This window comes from Heloderma suspectum, chromosome 7, assembly GCF_057233095.1.
Source record: "Heloderma suspectum isolate Gila_16-S chromosome 7, 16-S_ref, whole genome shotgun sequence".
NCBI classification, from domain to species: domain Eukaryota; kingdom Metazoa; phylum Chordata; class Lepidosauria; order Squamata; family Helodermatidae; genus Heloderma; species Heloderma suspectum.
In genome coordinates, this window is record NC_139464.1 from 65,341,595 (window position 1) to 65,366,787 (window position 25,193).

At 41.5% G+C, this 25,193-nt stretch overlaps 2 protein-coding genes across 2 annotated transcripts in view; one reads left to right on the plus strand and one right to left on the minus strand.

The window, feature by feature from the left end:
• LOC146339884 (GLIPR1-like protein 1) overlaps positions 1-10,135 on the minus strand; it is a 28,456-nt gene extending 18,321 nt beyond the window's left edge. Inside the window, exons 1-3 of the mRNA XM_084810474.1 lie at positions 9,846-10,135; positions 6,875-7,120; positions 2,234-2,343 (exon numbers count right to left, since the gene is read on the minus strand). Of these exons, the coding sequence (XP_084666600.1) occupies positions 2,234-2,343; positions 6,875-7,120; positions 9,846-10,088 (599 nt within the window). The 5' untranslated portion in view covers positions 10,089-10,135. The remainder of the gene's footprint in view (positions 1-2,233; positions 2,344-6,874; positions 7,121-9,845) is intronic.
• Positions 10,136-11,832: 1,697 nt separating this feature from the next.
• On the plus strand, positions 11,833-24,518 carry CCDC107 (coiled-coil domain containing 107). The gene is made up of 6 exons (XM_084810478.1): positions 11,833-12,064; positions 15,249-15,454; positions 17,642-17,708; positions 18,016-18,106; positions 21,859-21,968; positions 22,617-24,518. The coding sequence occupies exons 1-6, from the start codon at positions 11,914-11,916 to the stop codon at positions 22,895-22,897; spliced, it is 906 nt and encodes a 301-aa protein (XP_084666604.1). The 5' UTR covers positions 11,833-11,913; the 3' UTR covers positions 22,898-24,518.
• Positions 24,519-25,193: the final 675 nt, after the last annotated feature.

Below are 25,193 nucleotides of genomic sequence, written 5' to 3' on the forward strand. Positions count from 1 at the left end.
CTGGAGCATGCATCTGCTTGCGGCACTGGGACTTGTACTTGGTGAAAATAAATGACTGTTTGGATGCTTGGGGGGCTTGCTTTGAGGTGGCTGCGGATGAGGAACAAGAGGCCTTGTGGGAAGACATTTGGTACCAAGGTTTGGGATTGTAGTATTGTAGCAACTTGACTAGCCTGGGCTATACCCAGCTGATGGGCCTTATTCTTTCTCTTCTGGATGGGGTGCAGTATATCATCCATCTTTTCACTGAAGAGGTGATTCCCATCAAAATGGTGGTCCTTTATGTGTAAGTGTGCCTCCTGATTGAGACCAGCTGACCGTAACCAGGCATGGCGGTGTAAGGCAATTGTACTTGCAAGGATTTTCGAGCTGCCGTGTGCCATGAAGTATTGGTCTGTTGGCTAAAAAAGTGACATGCCTCTGCATGGAAGATGCGAATCAGTTCTTTTTCATCAGCAGAAAGGTGTTAAAAGAAAGTGGCTGCTTTGTCCCATAGGAATAATTGGTAGTGGGCCATGCATGCCTGGTAATTAAAAAACATAGCAACAGCAAGGGTATGAAGTTGAGCTTTCTACCCATATAGTTTAGCTTAAGTCTCTCCTTGTCCACTGGAGTGGAGTGGGGTTTACCCTGGGACTCCCCTTGGGCCGCTTCCACAATAAAGGAGTTTGGTGTTAGATGGCAGAAGAGAAAGCCACACTGATCTTCATAAAACCTATAAAGGTTCTCAAGCTTATGAAGATGGTTTCCACCAGGATCCCTTTACTGTGCATACTAGCGCTGGTAATGCTGGGATGGTGATGGGAGCATAACTCTGTGTGCACAGCCTGAAAGAGAGAATTGTCGACTGGGGGTTGTTTAATATCCAACAGGTTGTTTAACATCCAACTTGAGAAGTGTAGCTATACAGATCACCTGTTCAATTTATGGGTAAATGTCATCCATAGGAGACAAAAGTGTTTGGCCTCCTGTCAGAGCATCGGGTGATAAAGAGGAAGGCACAACAGAGGATTCAGAGTCCACAGCATAGTCACCTGCATCAGAGTCGTTTGTGTAAAACACCGTAGTTCCAGAAGGTGGGAGAGTTCGAGCCATCAGTGGGTGGTGGTGATGGCACCACTGGAAGATCAGGCATTAATGGGGCTGGGCCAAAACCTAATGCTGCTAGCATTGGAATGGCCAGTATCAACAAGGCCAGTATCGAAACTGGTACCAGTTTCTATACCAACTGACAGAAGTTGGTACTGAAAGCAGCTGCGACAAAGTTTGTATTGAAGACAACAGTCGGCATCAAAGGAGTCATCAGTGGATCAAGTCCCAGTACTAAAGAAGGCCGAGTGGTCTGGTGTTGGCAATATTGAGTTTAACAAGAGCTTCGGAGGCATACTGGGTGCAGCTACCGGTATCAATGTTGATACTGAATGGATCATCGGTGCTAATGGCATCTTGGAAGTCCCTTGAGTTAGGAGGGACATTGTCAGGGTTGGCATGGAACAAAGACCCAATGACTGTTAGAAGACAGGATTCAAGGATGTTGAGTCTGCTGCCTGCAGAGCTTTCTCCCAAAGCAAGACCCACAACCTTAAAGTCTGATTCTTCCTGGTCTGCTTTGTAAAATTCTAGCAATGGTAACAAGAGTCAACCAAGTGGGCTTCTCCAAGGCAGAAGAGACACTTAACGTGTCTGTCTATGCAGAATAACTTCCCATCACATGAAGAAAATCTTCGAGGCCATAAGCTAGGGAAAGAAAGTTGTCCAAGTGCTAGTGGTGCAGAAAAATACTCCAACCAAAAAAACACTCCTGAAAATAAAATAAGAGATGAGAAAGAAAAAACACAACTCCACAGGAGAGACACTTCTCTTAATGCTACTGCTGTGACAGTCAAAGAAGAACCAAGCAGGAAAGGCAGGAGCTGTACCATGGGCAAGCCTGGTGCAAGGGAAGGGTGGGATTCCCACCAAAATCTTGACTCTAAAAATCTTGACTCTAGATTGTTTGGTATATTAGATCAGAAAATTCACTGTTAAACATAGCAGTGAATGGATAACATAGTAGCTGAGTATTCTGGCTGCTTTTACAAGTCAATAATAATAATGTGAATCAAATTACAAAATTCATACATAAAGTAATTCAATTGGAAATAGCCATGGAATTCAGCATGTTACAATGCTTTCTGTTTGAACAAGCTAACATAAACAGAACTTTACATCCTTTAACCATTTGTTAACTTACGCTGGAGCATAGTTGCACACTACAATCACAATGTTCCTCTTTTTTCCTTTATCTACCACACGACAGTAAACAGCAGCACAGCCAACCTTGTAAGAAGCAGCCCAAACAACCTGTAAAAGAGTAGGATTTACTATACAACATAAAGTACATGTTGTGCTAAATATATCGTTTCTAAAATTCAATTTCTTTGCAAGTTGTCCCCCTTTTATATTAGATGTCTGAGACTAATTTCAAGCTACAGTCATCATTTGCCTCTGCTAAGGAAATATGTCACTGTGTGTAGAGAGATATCAATTATTCTATTGAGCACTGGAATGTAAAGCAAAGTAATATTATCTTCAATTAAACATTTTATTCTTCTTGTATCTGATGTAATTCAAACTACAAAAAAGAATGCTATAATCCAGCCCACGATGTTACCAAGACAGACAACTGTCAGGAAATATCATTGGCTACCAAAACCTCAAGAAATCCACACACTCAGTTTTAATACTACTTCATGTGTAGCATAGCTTTTGCATAAAATTAATTTATTACATTTTAATCTGCCCCCAAACAAAAGTTCTCTTTTATTACAGTTTGGCCTTCCGGGGTACAAATATTGTTTAGTTTGAGGAGTTTAATAAAGGTCCTTGTATTTTTCAGTAATTTGCCATGAAAGCTTATAAAAGTTTTCTACTGACTTTTATCTTTCAGATTCGCTGCTATTTTATGTCTTCTATTGTTGCAATTATCATTTATTTATTTATTTGTTTATTACATTTATATACTGTCCAACAGCCGAGGCAGTTCACAACAATTAAAACCATAAAATACAACATGTTAAAGCCTAATATAAGAAATTAAAAGTGTATTAAACATTATTATAGTGCTTTTTGTATTTTTAACAGAGAAGTGGTACAAAAGCATAATATATAAACAAAGGCAACAAAATACCCATGCTGGCCTCTTATATCCTATACATTTCACCATTCATTTTCACAATGCTAGAAAACGGTTTCCAAAGAAAGTGAAAATAAAATGGGGAAAGCATCTGCAGAGACTTGAGGGTCAGGGAGGTTGGGTTGCTGTGACCTATAGGAGTTCCATTTCCCTCTCTAGGCTTCCTGTCTGTTTTAATACCAGTCTTGGGTGTTTGTATTTTGTGTTGCGTACTTGGGACAGACCCATTGTGCTGCCCTTCAATCACCCTGCTTGAGCTGACTGAGATCTCTTTGGATTTGGTGTTGAGGACTCCCAGGAAGATTGTTCTGTTCTGTGGGACCTCAACATTCATGCTGAGGCCATCGGATCTGGGGCAGTTCAGGTCTTCATCGCAGCCATTCTGTGAAGTGGGGTTTTTGGAAAATTTTGCATTGAAAAACTTCTGGAAATCTTTCCTATACAAATTAAGCAAATATGCATAGGGTCATTTACACTGGAATATTTTCACTTTGCACTGGAAAATTTTCTGATGACGTAGGGAGAGATCTAATTTAGTATATTTATTTAACTTGCATTTAGTAAACAACAAAGCTAAAAAAGCGCCCCATGTTATATTTTTGTCCCAATACACCACAAGTATTTGGGCAGAGAATCCAACGGGGTGCTTACACCCCACTGACTCTCTTATGCCCCGCAAATTCCGTTAAGCGCTTCCGGGGCAACCTGAAATGAGTGAAAATGCTCATTTCTGAAAGAGACAGATTGGCAGAGCTCGCATAAGGAAGCTCTGCTGACCTGCCTCCTTCCAGAAACGAGCATTTCTGCTCATTTTAGGGCTTCCCCTAGGAAGCACTAAATCTCCCTTGCATAAGCAATATGTCCTGCTTGTGCAACAGAATTGGCAGGACCCCCCTCTTGTGCAAGAGAATCAGTGAGGAGGAAAGGAATTGGCAGGGACGTAAATGCCCCATTGGATTCTGCCCAATAATCAGAAATATTTGAGAGGAAAAATTAAAACAAACTTAATGTGATTTAAATATTATATTATGTAGAATTTTTACTGGAATACTGGTAAAAAATTCAAGAGAGTTGCATGAACTTTCCTTACATTGTTTAAATGTAAGTAAAAACAAAGGTACTGAAAATTGTTGACATACTAATTCAGACTTCCTCAGCCTGGTGCCCTCCAGATGGGTTGAATTAGAACTCACAGCATCCCCCAGTCAGCATGGCTGACTAGGTAATGCTGGAAATTCTAGTTCAATACATTTGGAAGGCAGCAGGCTGAGGAAGGCTGCACTAATTAATTTTAGCAGCTCAAAGAACTGTGAATGATATGCTGACGACAACTCATTTATTTCAATAAGAGTTCAACTCTCTGTCACTAAGGTTGTTGGGGTACATTCAGTTTCACTGTCACTACTTATTAGGTCCATGACGCATTTCAATGACATATATGTATTGTCTCACATACTTAATAGGGATAGTCACCTGAAAAACATTAATTACAACTTTGAAACTACCAAGCTGGCTTAATATTGTATTTGCAATTGGCACTCATTAATTGCTACTAATGAACTTATGAAATGGAAAATTTTCTGTAGAAAAATAAAGCACTGGAAAAAATTCAATTTTGCAAAATTTTCTGTCCCACATCACTACCACCATTACAACCATGGGACTGTCTCAACATGGCATCGGCCCAACACATGTAGCAGGACATTTGGGTTTCTCAACTGAGCGGGAGGATGATCTGAAAGTGGGAGATATAACATCTAGCACCTTGTCATGGTCAGATTACTTCCTATTGAGGTTTAGACTTTCAGAGTCCTTTTCCCTCCAGAAAGGTGAGGGAAATATTAAAATGGTTTGCTCCTGATTCCAGAGGAATCTGAGGGATTTTTCTGCTGGTACTCCTGTTGAAGGCTTGGTTACTCAGCAGAATACAGATGACCCAGGCAGTTGATGCAATCACATCCAAGTGCCCACTCCCTCTAAGCAGAGCCTGGGCAGCTCCTTGGTTATACACCTGAGCTGAGGGCAATGAAGCCAGATGGGCGACAGCTGGAATGCAGGTGAAGATAGACCGATGAAATCTGACTGAACACAAGTTACAGCTAATTATCAAGTCTAGACTGTGGCAGTGATGGAGACAAAAATAGTGTTTTCTCACCACCACGGCATCTTCTGTGTCATCTAGTTGGAACTACTCTGAGTTGTTAGAGGTCTGCTAAAATCTGGCCTTGAGAGAGATATGGTGGAAATGTCAGTTGCATGCTGTGACCATTTTGCGACACACCTTCAAGATAAATTCACTCGCATCTGTCACAACTTAAGACTCTGAGGTTACTGCAGTTCCATTAATGAAGGTGTCCCAAGCACTGTCCAATCCTGCTTTATTGAATAAGTTTCAGTTATTGACGCTTGAGGTTGCTTCGCCATGGCAGTTGATCACCTACATACTTTACCCTTACTCTGCTTAGCTTACTATGTCTAACAGGAAAAGGATGTCTGGTTGGGTCCAGGAAGTTGTAAATTCCTCCTTGAGAGAAGGAGCGATAGAGGCAGTCATTAGACTTCTCCAGAAAAAACCTAACCTGGACCCTGAAGATGAGGAAAACTACAGGTTGCTAACACGCCCTTCCTGAGCAACGTGTTTGAGCAGGTGATTGCCAGCCAACTCGTCATTCTTGGATGAAAGTGGTTTTCTAGATCCACTTCACTCTGGGCTCAGGCATGATTTTGGAACTGTAACTGCCTTGGTTGTCCTGTAGAATTGCCACTATTCGGAGAAAGACAGGAGGAGTGTGACCCTGTTAATTTTCCCAGACCTCTCAGCACCATTTAATACAACTGATTATAGTATCCTTCTGAATGGGCTTTCTTGAGTTGGGAGTTAGAGGTACTGCTTTGCAGTAGTTCTGTTCCTACTTGTCTGTTCCATAAGGTAGTGATAGAGATTTCTGACTGACCCCTTGGAAATTGTTTTTTAGGGTCTGATCTTGTCCCCCATGCATCTAGAGATTTGGAGTGAGGTGTCATAAATATGGCATCCAGTTCTATACTCCTTTTTCATTGAATCCTACAGAGGTAGTGGGTGTTCTGAATCAGGACCTGGATATGGTAATCGACAAGATAATGGCCAATAAACTGGGACTAAATCCAGACAATATGGAAGTACTGTTATCAAGTGGTTCATCTGCTCAGTTGAGTGGTATTCAATCTGTTCTGGAAGGGGTTAAACTCCTAAAGTATCACGCCTGCGGTTTGCGAGTACTCATGGGGCCAGCAATGTCACTAGAAGCACAGGTGGCCTCAGGGAGTGCCTTTTTAGCTTTGGCTTAGAAACCCGACCTGGATAGAAATAGCCTAGATACAGTTATACACACACTGGTAACCTCTCGCTTGGATTACTGCAATGTGTTATACAGGAGGCTGCATTTGAAAATTGTCTGGAAACTTCAGCTAGTCCAAAAAAATTTCATTCCATTTCCCTCCCCCGCATTGTTCTTTTCAGTTGCCTCTAAATTAACTTAAACTATTCTGTTTTATATAAGGAAGCAGCCTTACTTAGAGAAGGCTGTGACAGAAGGCAAGTAATTACTTCATGATCTGTGATTACAGAACTACTATGCCTACTTCATATTTTGATTTATCAAAATTTCTTGATGTTTTGCTTCAAAAGTTGTAGGCTGAATAGAGAAGAATAAAACTTACCTGAGTATAATGTCCACATACGGCAGTACACTTGTGGGTACTGAGATCATAGAATTTTATCTCATTGTAAAATGATCTAATAGCACCAGAAGGATTAAACGGTTGGTTGCTGGCATGTCCCATCCACAAATTTTCTCCCATTGGTCGAAATTTATGATCAGGGTGGAGTTTAGTATATGGGTTATGTTTCCAAACGCATCTCCGTCCCCACGCTCTAGCTATTTTAGCTAAACCAATATCAAATGTCTGCAAAGTATAAAAGCATCATGGACAGCTTTTAATCACAACATTCTGTTATCCACCTCTAGTACATGCAGCAATACCACATCTTCAGTTCTGTCAAAATATTTTTTTTCCTGGATGCCTTTTGTATCAAACTTTTAAAGACATTTTCCTGCTGAAACTCTGGAATGTTCTAGTCAATATTCTGGTAGAAACCAAAACACAATGCTGAGAATTGTGGGACTTTTTGTTTTTATGTTTTTAATTTTTTGCATATTGTATTTCTAATGTTTTTACTCTTTGTAAACTGCCCAGAGAGCTTCTGCTAGAGGCAGTATAAAAATGTAATAATGTAATAAATACTGAGAGGATGATTAAAAAAAATGTGACCATGTTTAAAATGTGTCTTTCAGGACCTGGACTTTTGGAAACATGTAAGTACAACATTTAGCACTTGTGCTCTTAAAATTATCTCCTCTAACAAATATTAGGGAGTAGGATTTATTATTTAACATAAAAGTGAAAATACTATGCCTATAAATGTATTTTCATGACTATATGTATCTATATTTACATAATGGGCGGGTTTGCATGTCACACTAAGCAACCCTGAGAATAAGCCACCGCAATGATTGGGCGCTCTGTGGCTTGCTGAAGCTTGTTTTCCCCTCCTCAGTCCTTCTGCTGGCTCCTGGCATGTATCCCAGATGCCTTTGAGGCAGAACTCCTCATTTCCTTGGTCCCTACATCAGCAAATTGATAGGACTGCACCCTTAGATTGATTAAAAAGATTTAATAACTGACTAAAAAGGCACCACCAATTTTTCAGACAACATATTAAAATATATATTTTAAAGGTAAGTACTAATAAAAACTACAGATGACAGGCTTCACCTTAGGGCTAAAATTGATGATACATTAAATGTGCAGCATCTAGCAGAGCCTACTTTTTTTCTTTTGTTTTACTTCTTTGTAAGTGTGTGGGGCCCTGATGCAGATTAGGACCACCGTGTCTAAGTAGGGGGCAGGTTAAACCTTTCCACTCAGTCATTCCCCTCCCCCAATTTGCATCCCCTCCCCCTTGCAATAGCTAAAGAGAAAAAATCACCAAAAGCAAAATCATCTTTTTGTCTTTGGAACAGCTTCCCCAGAAAAGACTGCCTGGCCTATGTCTCCTCCCCAGTTAAGCGGTACCAATACTGTAAAATATATGTGTCACTGCACCTGATACGCAAGCTATGTTTGGCAAATCATACCACCTACTCTCCTTTATATTCACTGGGTGATGCATGATTATAGTGACCTTTGTGGCAAAAATGCCTGTGTATAAGGCAGAAGAAAACTGTGGCCCTGTCCCATGCATGACAGAACTTTCCTCGAGGGCAGGCAGTTGGGTGGCACCACAGGTGGTAGCTCTGTCAAGTATGGGGTGTCAGAGGGCAAGGCTGATTTTCCAGAGCCTATATCAAGCTTGGAGATCCCTCTGTCCCTGCTTGCCCGCATAGTTGCTACTGCTCCATCTAGTAGCTCCACTAATCTCTTGGGATATTGCAGTGTATTATTGCAGTATGCTCTCCATGCCCTGTCCAGGGCCTGTAGGACAGGGGTGGGCAACCTTTGTTTGGGTGGATGCACCCATCAGTTCTGGCCCCAACCAACATGGATTCCAGCACCACCCATCCCCAGTAGATGGTTCTTGAGAGGTCCCTTAAGGAGACTGTGGCCCTCTACATAAAAAAGGTTCCCACTACGAGCAGGGACGGCTCTCCGTAATGGAAAGTAAGGACAAGATATTATCCTCCAATTTAGGTTGGGAAAATGGCATAAAGGAGAAAGTGATAAATACCTACTCCCCCAGAGCTGGAATCTTGATCCAATCCCCCTTGCCTTCTCTTGGGCTGCTTTCATCTAAAACTGTTGTCTTCAACCTTCTCAGACCTGGGACACACCATTAGCCCAAACATGCATTTCGGGACTCACATTTTAATGTTGTTTACCTTATATTTGTATGCTGGTAATGCTGCTGTTGCAATCCACCCAAGGTCCATCTGGGACCCAGCAATGGGATTCAACCCCCAAACTGAAAATTAATGATCTACAAGAAACTGTTCACAGATCTTCTGTTGTGTCGGACATGAAACCAAAATACATCCCCTGCTCCTGGCTCTGAAGTAACTGGTGATGTGCATGGTATCAATGCATTTTTTTTTTTGCCTGAGGTGGAGCAACAAATAGCACTGGTCCCCAAGTAAAGGTACATTACTACCCCAAGCCCCATCAAGTTATTTTAGAATCTGAGACAAAAAAAAATTCCACACGTGCCTCTCCCTCTCCCTGGAGTTAGAAAATGGAACCATAATAAACTAAGGGTGCAGTCATACGCATGTTTAGACAGAATAAAGTCTTACAACTTCCAGCATTCTCCACAATTATGCATAGGATTGCGCCCTAAATAGCTAAAGATGTGCTGCCCTTTCACGACCCACAAACTCAACTGCCTGCCATAGCAGCATTACTCTGCTTATTAGTAGGGCACAGTTTTGCTTTCCTTTCTTTTTCAAATGTAAGCAAGCACGCGATGTACCCACACTGCCTCCCCCGTGAGGAAAAAAGTGGAATAAATTGGAAGCGTCTCCACGCACACAACCGGAGCGGCAAATTTAATTTCCCGCCAAAGGAATACTGCCCTCGCTCACGTTCCCGTTCCCCACTCGCTTGGACCTCCATCCACCCTATTCCCAGGACACACCATGTATCGCATGTTGGAAGCAGCCGGCGTGACTCCGCTGCGGTACTCGTTGTGGGCGTCGACATACTGTTTGATAAAGGCCCTGTCGGTGATCGCGGGATATTTCGGGCCGCGCACGCCCCCGAGGAGGGCGACCAGCCCCAGCACGACCCACGGCCAGAACCTCCCCATGGTAGCGGCGCCCTGACAGGAATAGGCGAGGGTGCGCGCGCACCGACGGTTGCCCGCCAACGGTCGGAGCATGAACCCAGAGCTCGGCTGCCACCCAGAACGTTCTAGAATCCGTGGCCATGCCCGACCCCGGGGCGGGTGGTTTCTGCTACTTCGGCTGCCTCCTCCTCCCCCCACCCAGCAGTACGCTTCCAGCATTTTTCTCTTCTGTTTTCTAGAGTCTTAGGCTGCAACCCCATGCTCATTTACCTGGGAGTAAACCCCACTGAACTCAATGGGACATGCTGCTGAGTAGACATGGATAGGATTGCGCTGTCATTTAGCTTTTAATTCCATGCATGCTTCTGCTGCAATCCTATCTGTGTCAAAAAGTAAGTCCCACTGAGATCAGTGGGGCTTACTCCCAGGTAAATAGGTACAAGATGGAAACGTCAGCCAGTAGTCGTATACACGCGTTTCTAGGATACGCCTCACTGAGCTTAATGGAGCTACTTGCTCCATATCTACTTGCTTCTGGGTAGAGTTGAGCTGTTAATTATTTCACATACATCCCGCCTTTCTTTTACCATAGAAGTTAAGGCGAGGCTTTGAGTTTCCAAGCTGGGTCTGAACCAGGCACTGAACGGAGCCCTCTACTACTTCCAAAAGCAACACATCCTCTTTTAGCCCGTGTCCTGGGACCCAATGGGCGTTGAACTCAGTGAGACGTTTCAATAAACCTGCCTAGTGTGCGGTATTTAATCCTGCATATATGTACGCAGTGGAGGCTGGTGGCCCCGATTTCGTTGGGACCGCTTATCCATGCTGGGTTTCAGTCAGAACTAGCCAGTTCTCTAAGGGAGCTATCCAAAGTGCTGAACCCTAGCCCCCAAATCGGTTCAGCACCCTGGACAGCTCCTTTAGAGTTTTGACTGAAGCCCAGTTGAAACGCCACCGAAATCGGAGCCACCAGCTTCCATTGTATGTACATACTATGTCACGTTTACGCCGATGTTCTCCAGACGCGACTACAAGCATGCACTGGAACCAATTTGGGGCCCAGATTACGTTGCCGAACATCTGGCGCACATTTAGCAACCGACAGCGCGATCCTATGCATGTTTAGACAGGGAAGAAAAGTCGTGCAACTTCCACCATGCCCCAGGCTGGGGCTTTTTTTTTCTGCCTCTGCTTTTAACTCACTTTAACTACAGGGCACTGGCATTATTCTGAGACAGAGTTTTGATTGGCGGCTTTGTTTCCAAGGGCCCTCACTCCAGATCACCCAGATGGGATCGCATATCCCTTTTACACTCTCCTCATCAGTCTGATGAATTCACAGTCACGGTGGGAAATAGGTATATTTGTATATTTTGGACGGCCTGTGGTGAAAGACGCTGCAGCCTTCATCGCCAACCCATCTCTAACCCGCTGTAGTGATTTTGAATGCGAAAGCTGCAATCATACCCACTTACCTGGGAGTAAACCCCATTGAAAACAATGGGACTTCTGTATATAGGTTTGTACTGTATATAGGTTTGTAATATAAACCTGGTTAGTGGATGCTCGGGATTAATCTTGCATTCGGACTAGAAAGGCGTGCCTTTTGTATTTGGGGCGTGTTATTTCTACTGAAGCCCTCCCTGAAACAAAGTGTGCAGAAGAGGCTCCCACCACGCCCTAAGCGGCCCTTGGTGCCCACCAGGGGGTGCCAGCGAGGGAAAGCGGAAGGAGAGGAGTCGCAGAGCGGGAACTGTCTTCACAAGTCTATGGTTTGCTTGGCCGCCGCTCTACTTCCTTCTCGCCGCGGCGACTTCCTCTCTTCCCTTAAGCATCCGCCGGTGGGCGGAAGCAAACCGAGAAAATCGAGGTGGGGGTTGTTTGCTGCTGCCATCATAATCCTTTTCTGCTCGCCGCCATGGTGCTGTCCTCGATGCACCAGGCGCTGGTCTCCGTCGTGCTGGTGCTCTGCGTTTTCGTAGTGATGCCTAGGATATTCGGAGGCGGGAGGTCCCCGCGGGCTGCCAAGACCTCCCCTGGCCGTCGTGATCCCCGTCCTCACCGCCACGGTATCGTGCCCGTCACCCTCTCCTTCCAACCCATCCCTGCACTCCGGTACAGAGGGGAACAGGAAGCTTCCTAGGCTAGTTGCCTCACTGTCTTTCCTTAAGAGGTGCCTCTACTGTAACCTTCCTTGAGGTTTTTTTTGTTTCGCTCCCCCTCAACAATAACAACACAAAAAAAATCTTAAATTCAGTTTTTAAATATAGGCATGGATGCAGAACTCCTGGAAGAGTTAGACGATGCTGGCCTTATACCTCAGTTACCTTGCTTGCTGCTAGGGCATTAGGAACTGGTCTGGTAACAGCAACATCGGAAATGGGAGGAGGGCTTTCCCCTCAGACTTCTGTAATTCTTAAAAAGAAAAGGACTTTTTTTTTAGAAAGTGGCAGTCTTTTGAGATCTAATAGCCAAGTAGTTTAAAAGAAGGAGAAGGACTAGGGTTCTCTGTTAGGCAAAATGAAAAAGAATTGTAAGCCAGTTTTGTTTTTCTGGTCTTAAAAGTGATACAGTTTGTGGTCACTGAATGATAGATCTTCTCAGAAAAGCTTTTAGTTAACTTCCCTTGGTGCCAACAACCATCAAGTGAATTAGAAAGTAAAATGCATCTATTTCTATTAAAGCATGATGGCTGCTTAGGCTAGAGATACTTGCTTAACTTTTTTCTACCTGACTGAAGATAATGTATTGGTATGTTCTATATCTCAGTTGTTACTTTTGCAGGTTGTGATACCATACCATAGTAAAATTCATAAGCTTCTCCTGTTTGTGCATTTCACAACTTGGTTAGTTCTGCAATCTTTTGTGCCATGATTAATCCTTTCTATCTCATCTCCTTCCTGACCCATAGAAGTACTGAACTGGAATTGCTGGTTAAGTCGATACAGAGCAGAGACATTCAAAAATTCATGGAGAAAATTCCACACCTATACATAATGTGTTCTGGAACTACATTGGTTCAGTTGAGACTCATTTTTAACTAATATGATGTAAAACATAGAGAATTATTATTTATAGGTAAACTACTGTTATGCTGAGCACTCTAATCCTTGGAATTAAAAGCCTAATTGAATAAGTGTTTTTAATAAGCAAATTTACTCCCAAACTAACCTTTTTTGGTACTCATATGGCTATTTAGGAAATTATGAGACGTGTTAAAATAGTATGAACAAAACTACTATAACATTATACAACTCTTTCTCCTGTTACTATAGTTAACACAGCCTTTCTGATTGGCAGAGTGCATAGGTTGTTAATTTCAACCTATTAATGGCTATTTTTGTTCTCATTTTACTTCGCTGGAAACTGAATAAATTTCTGGGTACATAGTATAAGGCTTTTTGTAGTGGTTATTGAAGAGTTTGATAAGGCTTTTTGTAGTGGTTATTGAAGAGTTTGTCCTTTAATATTTCAGAATACATCTCCACCAGGATCATGTTGGTGAAGTCTAGTGAGAATATTCCAGAGTTGTCCTCTGCTCTGCTTTTGGAATTGAAGATAGTTCTCTTTCCTGGTTAGAGTGTCCTGGTGTAATAATTTTCATATGAACTGTTACATCGGCTGTTGACCATTACATCCCTGATGATGAGACATACCGTCTTCTTCCCATCGCATTCCTGCACCTGATGTGACCCTGATACCAGAGGGACTAATTGTAAAGCGCAGTGTGGGGAAGCCCCGAATCACTTTCACCAGCCTCTGCCAGTCTCAGACTTTGCCTTGAGCCTGTAGCTAGAATTGTTGCCATGGTGAAACTGATTTCTCAATATTCCAGTGTGATAATTTTCTTGTATTTTTATGGACTGGAAATGCTTTTCTCCATAAGAAGAGCCATGCCGGATGAGACCAAGGGTCCGTCTAGTCCAGCATTCTGTTCACACAGTGGCCAACCAGCTGGCCACAGGAAATCCACAAACAGAACATGAGTGCAAGAGCACTCTCCCGCCCATAGGCTTATTGCCTCTGATACTGGAGGCAGCACAGAGCCATCAGGACTAGTAGCCATTGCTAGCCTTCTCCTCCAGGAATTTGTCCAATGACCCTCTTTTAAAGCCATCTGAATTGGTGGCCATTGCTACATGTTGTGGTAGCAAATTCCATCATTTAACTATGTGCTGTGTGAAGAAATACTTATTTTTATCTGTCCTGAATCTCCCACCAGCCAGCTTCACCCGATGACCCTGGGTTCTAGTATTATGAGAATGGGAGAAAAATGTCTCCCTATCCACATTCTCCACACCATGCATAATTTTGTAGACCTCTGTCATGTCTCCCCTTACCCTCCTTTTTTCCAAGCTAAACAATCCCAGATGTTGTAACCTTCCCTCATCGGGGAGTTGCTCCAACCTCTGGATCACTTTAGTTGCCCTTTTCTGCACTTTTTCCAGATCGACAGTAACTTTTTTAGGTGCAGTGACCAGATCTGTACACAGTATTCTAAGTGTGGTTGCACCATCGATTTATATAAGGGCAGTATGATGTTGGCAGTTTTATTCTCAATTCCTTTTCTAATTATGCCTAACATGGAGTTTGCCTTTTTTACAGCAGCTGCACACTGGGTTGACATTTTGACCGAGCTGTCTTGGTTGGTCACTGCTAGCTCAGATCCCATTGGGGTATACTTGAAGTTGGGATTTTTTGCCCCACCGTGTGTCACTTTACACTTGCTTATACTGAACTGCATTTGCCATTTAGATGCTTATTCTCCCAGCTTGGAGAGATCCTTTTGGAACTCCTCACAATCCCTTTTTGTTTTAACTGCCCGAAATAATTTGGTGTCATTGGCAAACTTGGCCACTTCACGGCTCACTCCTAATTCCAGATCACTTATGAACAAGTTGAAAAGCATTGGTCCCAATACAGATCCCTGTGGGACCCCACTATTTACATCCCTCCATTGGGAGAATTTCCCTTCTCTCTCTTTTAAGAGAAAACTTACTGTTTCCTTTCTAGCAAAATCTATCTTGCTCTCCCTTCCAGTCTGTTATGTGTGAACTGGATATTGTGCTGTTGTCTTTGAATTGGACTCCCAAGACAGTGCTGCAAAAGCCAAAATTCTGTAGGGGTACTTGTTAATCTGTTTGAAGAATCCCAAGCAAAGCCTACCGAAGAGCCCAAGTAATCCAGATTAAACTGCCAGTCTTATTGATTGGACTCAACTGTCTCTAAATCCTTAAACTAACTGTTTTGAAGGTGGACCTGAGAGAATTCTGCAGTCACAGATGAATTCAGAAACTTCTGGAAGTAAAACCTATCAGAGCATCCAACAAATGAGGAATGCCATGGAGAAGGACTTGAAGACTGAGCGGACAAAAGGGAATGGCAAAGACTTTGCTTTAACACTTATGCCTTTGTATGCTCTTGGTGTGGGAGTGTTTGCTTTATACAAATTCTTAAAGGTAAATGTTAATAAGCCAGAGTGCTAGTGGTCCATATACATACACACAGTGTGTACCTGTGTAAATGTGGCTTATTTCTTCAAATACAGATAGTTATGTAGAAATGCTAGTTCCCCTTAGTTTAAAAATCTAAAAGATTTTATTTTAAGCTAGATTTCAATTATTCTTTCTCTTCTACAAAATTTAAAGGGTGTTAGGGTTCTACCATGTAATGCTATAAACATCTATACCAGCCTTCCCCAACCAGTGGTTTTGGACTTCAACTCCCATCAGTCCTAGCTAACATGGCTAATTGTCAGGAATTCTGGGAATTGTAGTGCAAAATATCTGGAAAACACAAGGGTGAGGAATACTGATTTATACTTGTTCCAAGACTGAATTGGGAGAAGACAATGGCCTGTTTCGCATGTAATCCTAAACCATAGCTTGTGCACTCCCTTCCCCCCATCTCCTCTGGCACAGCCATGGGGAGATCAGAAGCTTCCATTTCAGGTTAACTGCAGTTTAGCATTTCCAAACCCTAAACTGTGGTTGAGCTTAACTATTATTAGCTTAAACAAGCCACCTTCATAAATTACAGTTTGTCTGGGTTTGGATGATGCAGCAAGCTACAGTCAGTCTTGTAATGGAAGTGAAAGCTTCCAAATTCCTTGCATCTGCACGGGGAGGGTGGGGGAGTGCATGAGCCTGAGGCTAAACTCTGGTGTAGCATTATGTCTGAACCAGCCCAGTATCTAAACAATATTTAAATATTTCTTCATTGTGTAGCAGTAAGGAACATTTCCCTAGTGAGAACTCAAAATATTATGAACAATATGCTGCAGCAGGACTAGCTCTTGCAAAGAGCCTTGTTTGACTCTTTAAAGGAAGGGTGGGCAGGTTGTGGCCCTCCAGGTGTTGTTGAACTACAACTCCCATTATGCCTCACCATTGGCTACGCTGGCTAGGGCTAATGGGAGTTGCAGTCCACAACATCTGGAGGGCCACAAGTGGCCGCCCATACTTTAAAGAAAAACACATGAATAGGAGATAGGTGTCTCAGTGTTGCTGTTTTTCAGGAGAAGCACATTCAAAGAAACCAGAAGCTTAAAAAATAGTATGCAAAGAAGGTTCTGAAATGCAGTGGAAAGGGTAGCCTTGTTCTGTTTTCACTAACCACTGTCTTTTAAAGGGCCACATGAGCGTTCAGTGCAGTAGAGCAGAGATAAATTCATCCTGGCAAGTAAGGGAGAGATTTTCTGCTTTGTTACGGACATTATTCCAATATGAAATGTATTGTCATAATCTTATACACGTGCAGCAGAAGAGGAGGTACTAACTGAGTGGAGAACTATATTTCTCCAGCAACACTGAACTGTGGTTTGGCACACTGGGTTCCTGTAACAAAAGTGCCTCCTGGAGAAAAGACACTTAAGCCTTTGATTGTAGGGGATAAGGGAGCACTTCCTTTGCTCAAAAAATAATAGTATATAAACCACTGAGGCTGCACTTCTAAGTGCACATATAGCCCAATCCTAAAAACAATTACTTGGAAGAGAAATCCTAATTAGTTTATTAGGGGTTATTTCTTGGTAATTATATTTAGGATTAAATGGTAGAGAGTGCTGATGAAATCAGTGATTTTAAGTAAATGTAGTTATGGGTATAAAACAGTCGCAAAGGTTGCTCTATTAGGAAGGCTTTTGTGATTACAGGTTATTTTATATCACTTTTCATCAGACTGTGTGCTTCATAATTTGTGTTGTATACACAATTCAGATGGCAAGTGGTGGTGGTGATGTTTCTGAGTGTTCAGGGCATTACATCCCAAATCAGAAACAAATTTTACTGAAATCGGTAAGGCTAAGTAACACTGAGGTGTGAGTTAAACCATCATGATATAGCTTTACTGGAGAGATCAGTTTACAGCATGGTTCAGCTGTACAATCTGGACTGATGCTGGCTTAGTTGTGAAGTCAATAAGACTAAATGGGCTGAAACATAAATCAAACAGATTGTGGGGAGATGTGGACTTTATCTGGATTACGGTGTATTTCTTGGACAAAGTACTGTTAACTGCTCCACATCTTGAGGGTCTGAACCATTATGCTGCAATCCAAACAAATAGCGAAAGTGGGAGTAACACTTTGTTGAGGTATAGGTAATTTTAAAAACTCATTACAATGATTTTTGTTTCAATCTTTATAGATGAAATCTCAAGAGGAAAGTTTATCCAAGAAAGAGAAAAATACAGAAGACAAGACAAAAGAAACAGGTAATACTTGATTCAAAACTGTTCCACTTTTCTTTCTTACCAGATAGTTTGTGCATGGGAGCATTGTTAAGTTGTTCAGCTCTGCCCAGCTGCAGCGGAAGCAAGCAGGTGGTGAGAAGGAGCACGCTTTCTTGCTCCCACTTCACTCAAAACCTTAGGTTGTTACGTGCAAACCAGGTCAGTGAGTTCCTCTGGAAAAGAATATATAAAGATCACTGGTTTTTGAAATGTATGTGCAGGCTATAACACAATTACTTTTCTCATTAGCAAAGTTGCTTTCTAAAAAAATACTTGTTTTCACTTGTAGAATGCCAGCTTCTGGAGCTGGAGCAACATCTAGCACAGACAGAGAAAATGTTAAATTCTTTATTAACTCAGTTAGATCCACTTTCAAGCTGGTGAGTACACTAGGCTTAACCATAGAATTTACTTAAATGATATTATCTTGACTGTCTTAAGGCGTCGAACAAAAATGTCACAAGAATATTTATTGTATGAATTGTTTGCTCTCTCATATTTTCTGCCTGCAATCCTTACAACAACTGAAATTTTATGGGAATAGTTTTTACTTGTTTGATGTCCCCTTCTTGGACCCTAAATAGTATAGTGATAATACAAGACCCACAGGGCTGAAAGAAAAATTCAGATTTCAAGGTGCTGGCATTAACCCTTTTGCATCCGGGCTTTTAAAGCACTTGGGATATTTCTAGCTCTGAAATTGTATTTACTGTCGGTAAATAAATTACACCAGTATCATTTAAAGATCCAGTTAAAAGTTTTAAAACTAATAGTGGCAGCTAAGTAAATGAGAAAGTAAAGGTTTGATGAGTATACCATATTCCTCCTCTTATGCATGTATCCTGCCATGGGAGCAAAATTGCACTGGTGCATACAGCTGCTTCTGCCCAGCTAAGAGCAAGCTAGCTGGGTTTTGTGCCCTTATTATAAAGACAGTGTTGTTTGCTTTACACTCAGCAATTTGTGCTTTTAATTTGGATTCCACAATCATGGCAGCATGGGCTTTCTGCTGCTACCCTGATGTGACTATAGGTAGCCTCTCATGACTGGCATAGTTGAAGGGTGGTTCCAGAGCCTTAAAAATGCTGTCATAAGAATGTGTCATTGAGAGGTTGTATGTAACAGCTTTCAGTCTGGGAGGCTTTAAGGCAATGATCCAGTTCAGATGTAACACTAAGCAATGGTTTAGTATGCTGTGCACGATCCTCAGACTCATGTGCTCCCCCTCCCTCCTCTGGTGCTGCTGTGAGGAGAGCAGAAGCTTTCATTTTCTTTATAACTAACTATGGCTTAGCATTATGTTTAAACTTGGACAAACTGTGGGTAGCCTTAACCATCGTTTTCTTAAACAAGCCAACTTCACACTGTGGTTTATGACGTTGCCTTGTTTCAATGAAAAATCATGGTATTATGTCTGAAAAAAATCACTCCCAAATGTCCTTGACCCAGTCATAGAACCATGTCCGCTTCTTGGTATTCTAGGGAGTTGAGGGCAATGAAACAACTGTATCAACAATTAGAGCTTGTAAGACTTGTAATGAACATGATCAAACATGGCTAAGGCTCCATTTGCAATCTTATTCTGTGGCCATGATGGCAGTGAAGAAATCTAACTTTTTCACCACCATTGTATCTGCTCAATGTTATCCAGTGGAGCTCTTTCAGGTGATTAAATCCTACACCACTCTGGTGGTGTAGGCTCCAGAATACAACAACTTGAATCCTCAAAGGCCCACTGTAGGCAGTTTGCTAGACATTTTGCAGGTAAAGTCGCTCATATCCATGCTGACAGTGATGCCATTGTTTTGGCAGAGCCTGAGACGGACAAGGCTAGTGCACCGATCATGTCATGGATATCTTTCAGACCGTGCAGTTTGAGGACTTGGACAAACTGCTTGGAGGACTGACGCCTACTACTTGCTCTTTAGATCCTTTTCCATCCTGGCTTGTGAAATCTGCCAGGACTGGGCTGGGAACATTAACCTCCGAGATGGTCAATGCCTCCTTGAGGAATGGTGAGGTCTCTGTACGTTTGAAGGAAGCAGAGGGCCTTAGTGAAGAAACCAAATTTTGATCCAATGGTTTTGGATAACTACCACCCAGTGTTAAATTTACCATTCTTGGGCAAGGTGCTGGAGCATGTGGTGGCCTTGCAACTCCAAGCAGTGTTGGATGATACTGATTACTTAGATCCATTCCAATCAGGTTTCAGGCTTGGTAATGGAACAACAACAGCCTGGGTTGCCCTGGTTGATTACTTACGGTGGGGAATGGATGTGGGGAGTGCAACCCTGTTGATTCTTCTGGACTTTTCAGCGGCTTTCAGCACCATCAACCATAGTATCCTTTATTTGGGTTGAGCATAGGAGCCACGGTATTAAAGTGGTTTAGGTCCTTTCTGGAGGAGCAGTTTCAGAAGGTGGTGCTACGGGACTTCTGTTCCACCCCATGGCCATTAGCCTGTGGTTGCACCTTGTCCCCTGCGCTCTTTAATGTCTACATGAAACTGCTGGGGGAAATCATCCAGACGTTTGGCCTAAAATGTCATCAGTATGTGGATGATACTTGGCCCTACCTCTTGTTTCCATCTACATATCCCAGGGAGGTTGTGGAACTCTCGAACCAATGTTTGGAGACTGTTTTGGGGTGGAAGAGAGTGAACAAGCTGAGACTTAATCCAGACAAGATGGAGGTACTTTGCATTGGCAAACCAACTAATCTGGATGGAGGTTTACAACTGATCTTAGATGGGGTTGCAGTCCCCCTAAAAGACCAAATGCACAGTCTGGGAGTCCTCTTGGACTCTGCACTAACTGGGGAAGCCCAGGTAACTGTGGTGTCCAGGAGTGCATTTTACCAGCTTAGGCTGGTATGCCAGCTGCAGCCCTATCAGGAGAGGACAGAACTTGCCTCACTTATCCATACTCTACTGACATCCAGGCTGGACTATTGTAATGCGCTGCCATTAATAATGTGTTGCCTTTAATAATGCTGTATTGTAATGCACTGCCTTTGAAGATGGTCCAGAAAATTCCTCTTGGACTGAATGTGGCCACCCGAGTATTGGTGGGCCTCTGGTGGTCAGATCATATAACTCATAAGCTGTACTGGTTATCAGTGCTTTTCCAAGCCCAATTTCAAGTGCTGGCTTTGACCTTTAGAGCCTTAAAACAGTTTGGAACCAAATTACTTGAATCCTTCATCCATATCGGCTTGCCCACGCTTTAAAATCAGCAACAAGAGGCCCTTCTCACTTGCTCACCTTTGAGGGCAGTTAAGAGGGCAAATATGCAAGAGAGGGTCTTTTTTGCGATGGCCCCTTACCTGTGGAATGTGTTGCCATCGGGGATCCGTCAGGCCCCACCATTGCAGACTTTTAGGAAGTCACTAAAGACTTGCTTATTTACTTTAGCCTTCACCAATTATGTTTTACTGGACTGTTCTGAATTCTGCAATTGTATTTTAGTTTCTTTAGTACGGTTTAGGCCAGATGTTTTATGCTGGTGTTTGTTGTATTTATGAATGTTGGCTGTTTTATTACTGTGCCAGTTTTTATTATATGAATTTTATTAATGTAAGCCACCTCTGGAGGGCTTCTGCAATGAAAGGTGGCCTAGAAATATTTTATGTACATATGTATTTATTAATTATATTTCTATGCCACCCAGTAGTTGAAGCTCTCTATTCATTTTAAATGAATAAATAAACACTAAACTGTAGTTAATCTTAACTGTGGTTTATCATTGAAACAAACCAACGTCATAAACCTGTTTTGAAGTTGGCTTGTTTAAGTAAACTATAATTAAGACTACCCATGGTTTGTCTGGGTTCAGACGTAATGCTAAACTGCAGTTAGTTTAAAAATGGAAGCAAAAGCTTCTGATCTCATATTTGCTGCTGTGGTGGAGTGGGGAGGAAGACCATATGAGTCACATGAATCTAAACCATTGTTGTGCTGCATTCAGATGCAATACTTGTGGGTGAACGATTACACACTAACTTGGTAATAAAGATGGCAAGACATGTAATTTTTCCCTCCTTTTGAAGTCTAGAAACATTATTTTGGCGGAATTGTCACAACTGTTCTCTACCACCATCTGTTTCAATCTCGAGCATTTTCTTGGCTTTTCAGTATTAATGCCTTGGCTTCTGAACAGAAAGATGAAATTATGGTACAGCTTGAGTCCATCAGGAAGCTGATGAAAAAAAGTGGATTGGACAAATCGGCAGCGAAACCACAAGGTACTAATATGCTTGATATTTTAAAAATGATCATAACGAAACTCCTGCTTAATACTGATTCTAAACTACATGATTTTGCTATCCTCAACAGATTTGTATGGTAACTTGACATCTCACTGGCATGGGTGTAGTATCCCCATTGTAAACAGTTATACGATGACACAGAATGTCTTCTAATTAGAAAACTAATTTTCCAAACACAGATCTCTTCCTTATAAAATAAATTCCTTATAAATATAAAATGAATGAGGTGGTGGCCCTCATTCATTTTAATAGAGGAAGATTTCCTGCACTCTCATTCCTTTGTGTGTGTGTGTGTGTGTGTGTGTGTGTATAAACTGGCTTGCTTCATTGAAATGAATGAATGGGCAAATTTCTTTCTGCTTCTCCTCTTGCTGGCTTAAATCATTGTATATGATCTATAAACGTGTTTGATGCTGCAGAACAAAAGAAACCTAGTTTATGATTTAATAGGCAAGTCAAAGAATTGGACAGTTTATCAAAACATTTAATGCAATATGTTCTGCCATATATAACAAAGCATCTTACTTGCTTATAATTTTCTAACAGCAACTCTGTTTTAATTACTGTAAAGACATTGGACATAACTTTAACTGTGAGTTTCCATTTTCTATTTTGTAAATTAAGATATTAGCCCTACATGCCAAGAAAAGCTTGAAGACCTTATTCAGTCATTCAGTGAACATCATGAGGCAGAGATGGATGAGGGGGGTGATGAAAACTCTGGACATGAAATGCTCTTTGACAATATTGTGGAACACTACGGTGAAGAGGAGCACAAACATGGTGATCACGAGTTCTTTCTTAGTCCAATGGAAGAGCTGAAGAAGATGGAAATTGCTGGAGTAACTAATCAAGATGCAGCAGAACCAGAGACTGGATTAAGAAGACGTATTAGAAATGAATGAAATAGATATGCTCAGCAAATTGTGATGAATGATTGCACATCTGATAATGCACTTTTAAATTATTCTGAAACAGGCACGCATTTACTGCAATATGCTTTAAAAGCAAGATGTTTATGAGACTTTTCTATTTATTCTGTATAAAATTCTGTATGTATTCCACTATGTAGATATTACACTGAGAGTCCTATATGGCATTTCACTATCAAGATTTATCATATTTTTACAACTATTAAAGTTGAGGAATGGCAACAGAATATGTTGTAAGCGTCTTTGTTTTATGGCAAACGTCTGCATTGGTTTTGTGATGTATGTTCCTGCAGAAGTGACTTGGTGCAAATACCAAGTGGTATTCTGAATCAAGATTCATCTGTACCCTTGGGTATTGACTCAGAGTGCAGTCCCAATGTGGTTCTTGTTCCTCCTGTTTTCTTGTTTTGTTTTGAAACAAAGCAAGAAAACAGGATGGTTTATATGGCTCATGTGGTGAAGATTACTTTCATTTTATTAACCTGAATTTCATTAACCTGTATCAAAATTTTATAGAACAGCAGAAGTGTTGAAAACCTGGCTGAATGAAAGGCTAGTGAAATGGAATACTAAATAGTAATTTAGGGCACAATCCTATGCATGTTTAAACAAAAGAAAGGCCTACAGTTCCCACATGCCCCAGCCAGCAAAGCTGGCTGGGACATGCTGGGAATTGTAGGTCTGTCTAAACATGCATAGGATTCTGCCTTGTTGGAACTTCACATAGCATATTTTGGTGCAGATAGACAAAAACTGACAAAATTTTGGGTTTTTTTATTTTGAAATATGTGGAAGGGAAATAGGTCAAAATAGTTCATGTTCTCTTTGGTTTTAGCATTGAGGTTCCTGTGAAGACAGAATCATAAGATAAATGCTTTTAAGACTGCAATCTGATTTAAGAAATTGTAATTACAAATTTTAGTCTATTGGTCTATCAGTTAAATTTGCATAGGTGCAAAAACTATTTCTGAAGTAAGAAGCATATTTTCTTTTTAAACTATGCTCTCATGTCGTGGCAGGCACTAGTGTTATGTGAGAGAAAGGAGAACAGTTCTTTCAAGATGTTGCTTTCCTTGTCATCTACAGTTTTTGCAAGCACTTGTATTTAAAAAATAAATCTCCTGACCCTTTTTGTTGATCAAAACATATTTTTAATGTAATCTTTGTAAACTGTCCAGGAAGCCTTGGGTATGGAGTGGTATAGAAATATAATAAATAATAGTAATATATTACTCTAACTGATTAATCTATTAAATGTTGCAGCCTGAGTTCTTAGATTAGTAAAATGTAAGTTTTTAGATTAATGATTGAGCTTTTAATAAGAATATTATTGCCAACTTTTCAACCAGCCTCTTTTAAGTGTGCTCTTGTAACAATATAATGATTATCTCTATAGTGTGCATTAGGGATGTATGGATTTCGTTAAATACGTTCTGCCTATGTTTTGCAGATTGTCAGGCGTCTTTTGTACCGTCATCCACTCATTGATGGAATTTGATTTTTCTTAGGGATGTATGAGAATTTTGTTCCACTAACAAGTGTGCACTAGCACTAATGCAAATTTGCGCAAATCTCCCCCACCAAAGTAAAACAAACAAACAAACTAGTCCACAAGATTCAGAAAAAGTTGGTCTGCTTCAGAATCCACAGGTTGGATTCACAGAAATGCAAACTCATTTGAATCCATTGCAGATTTCCCCGACATCCCTAGTGTGAATAGCCTCACCTGTTAATTTCAGCACATCAAGCTGCTGTTACAGGCACAAGAGCAGGTCAAGATTTTTTTCTGATCAATTTGCAACTATAGATAAGAGAAAAAACAATTCTATTGGGTTTTTTGCCCTTTAATTGAGGCCTCTGAGTGTTGTGATAATGGATCGGTAGTATCCAATGTTAGTCTTACGTACATTAGATCCATTGAAACGAATGAGACTTAAGTTAGTCATGACTAACCTCAGCCTCATTCATTTCAGTGGGTCTGGCGCTATGTAGGACTAACACTGGATACGACCCTGTGTCCTGCTGTGATCTACATGCTTTGAAGCCAGTGGTATTGGATAAGAGTTATCATTGGTGCCATCAGTATGAGACTTTACAAAGTAACATTACCCTGCCTTAAAGAGTTCACAACCTCAGTTTCAACAGTAAGGAAGACTGCAGGAGTGAAGAAAAGGAGAGGTGAGGTTAAAAAATGAGAGGTGGGGGTGGAAGGGATGGGAGGCTAATGTTCTCATGGGATAAAAGCCATGATCTAATTCATTAATTATTA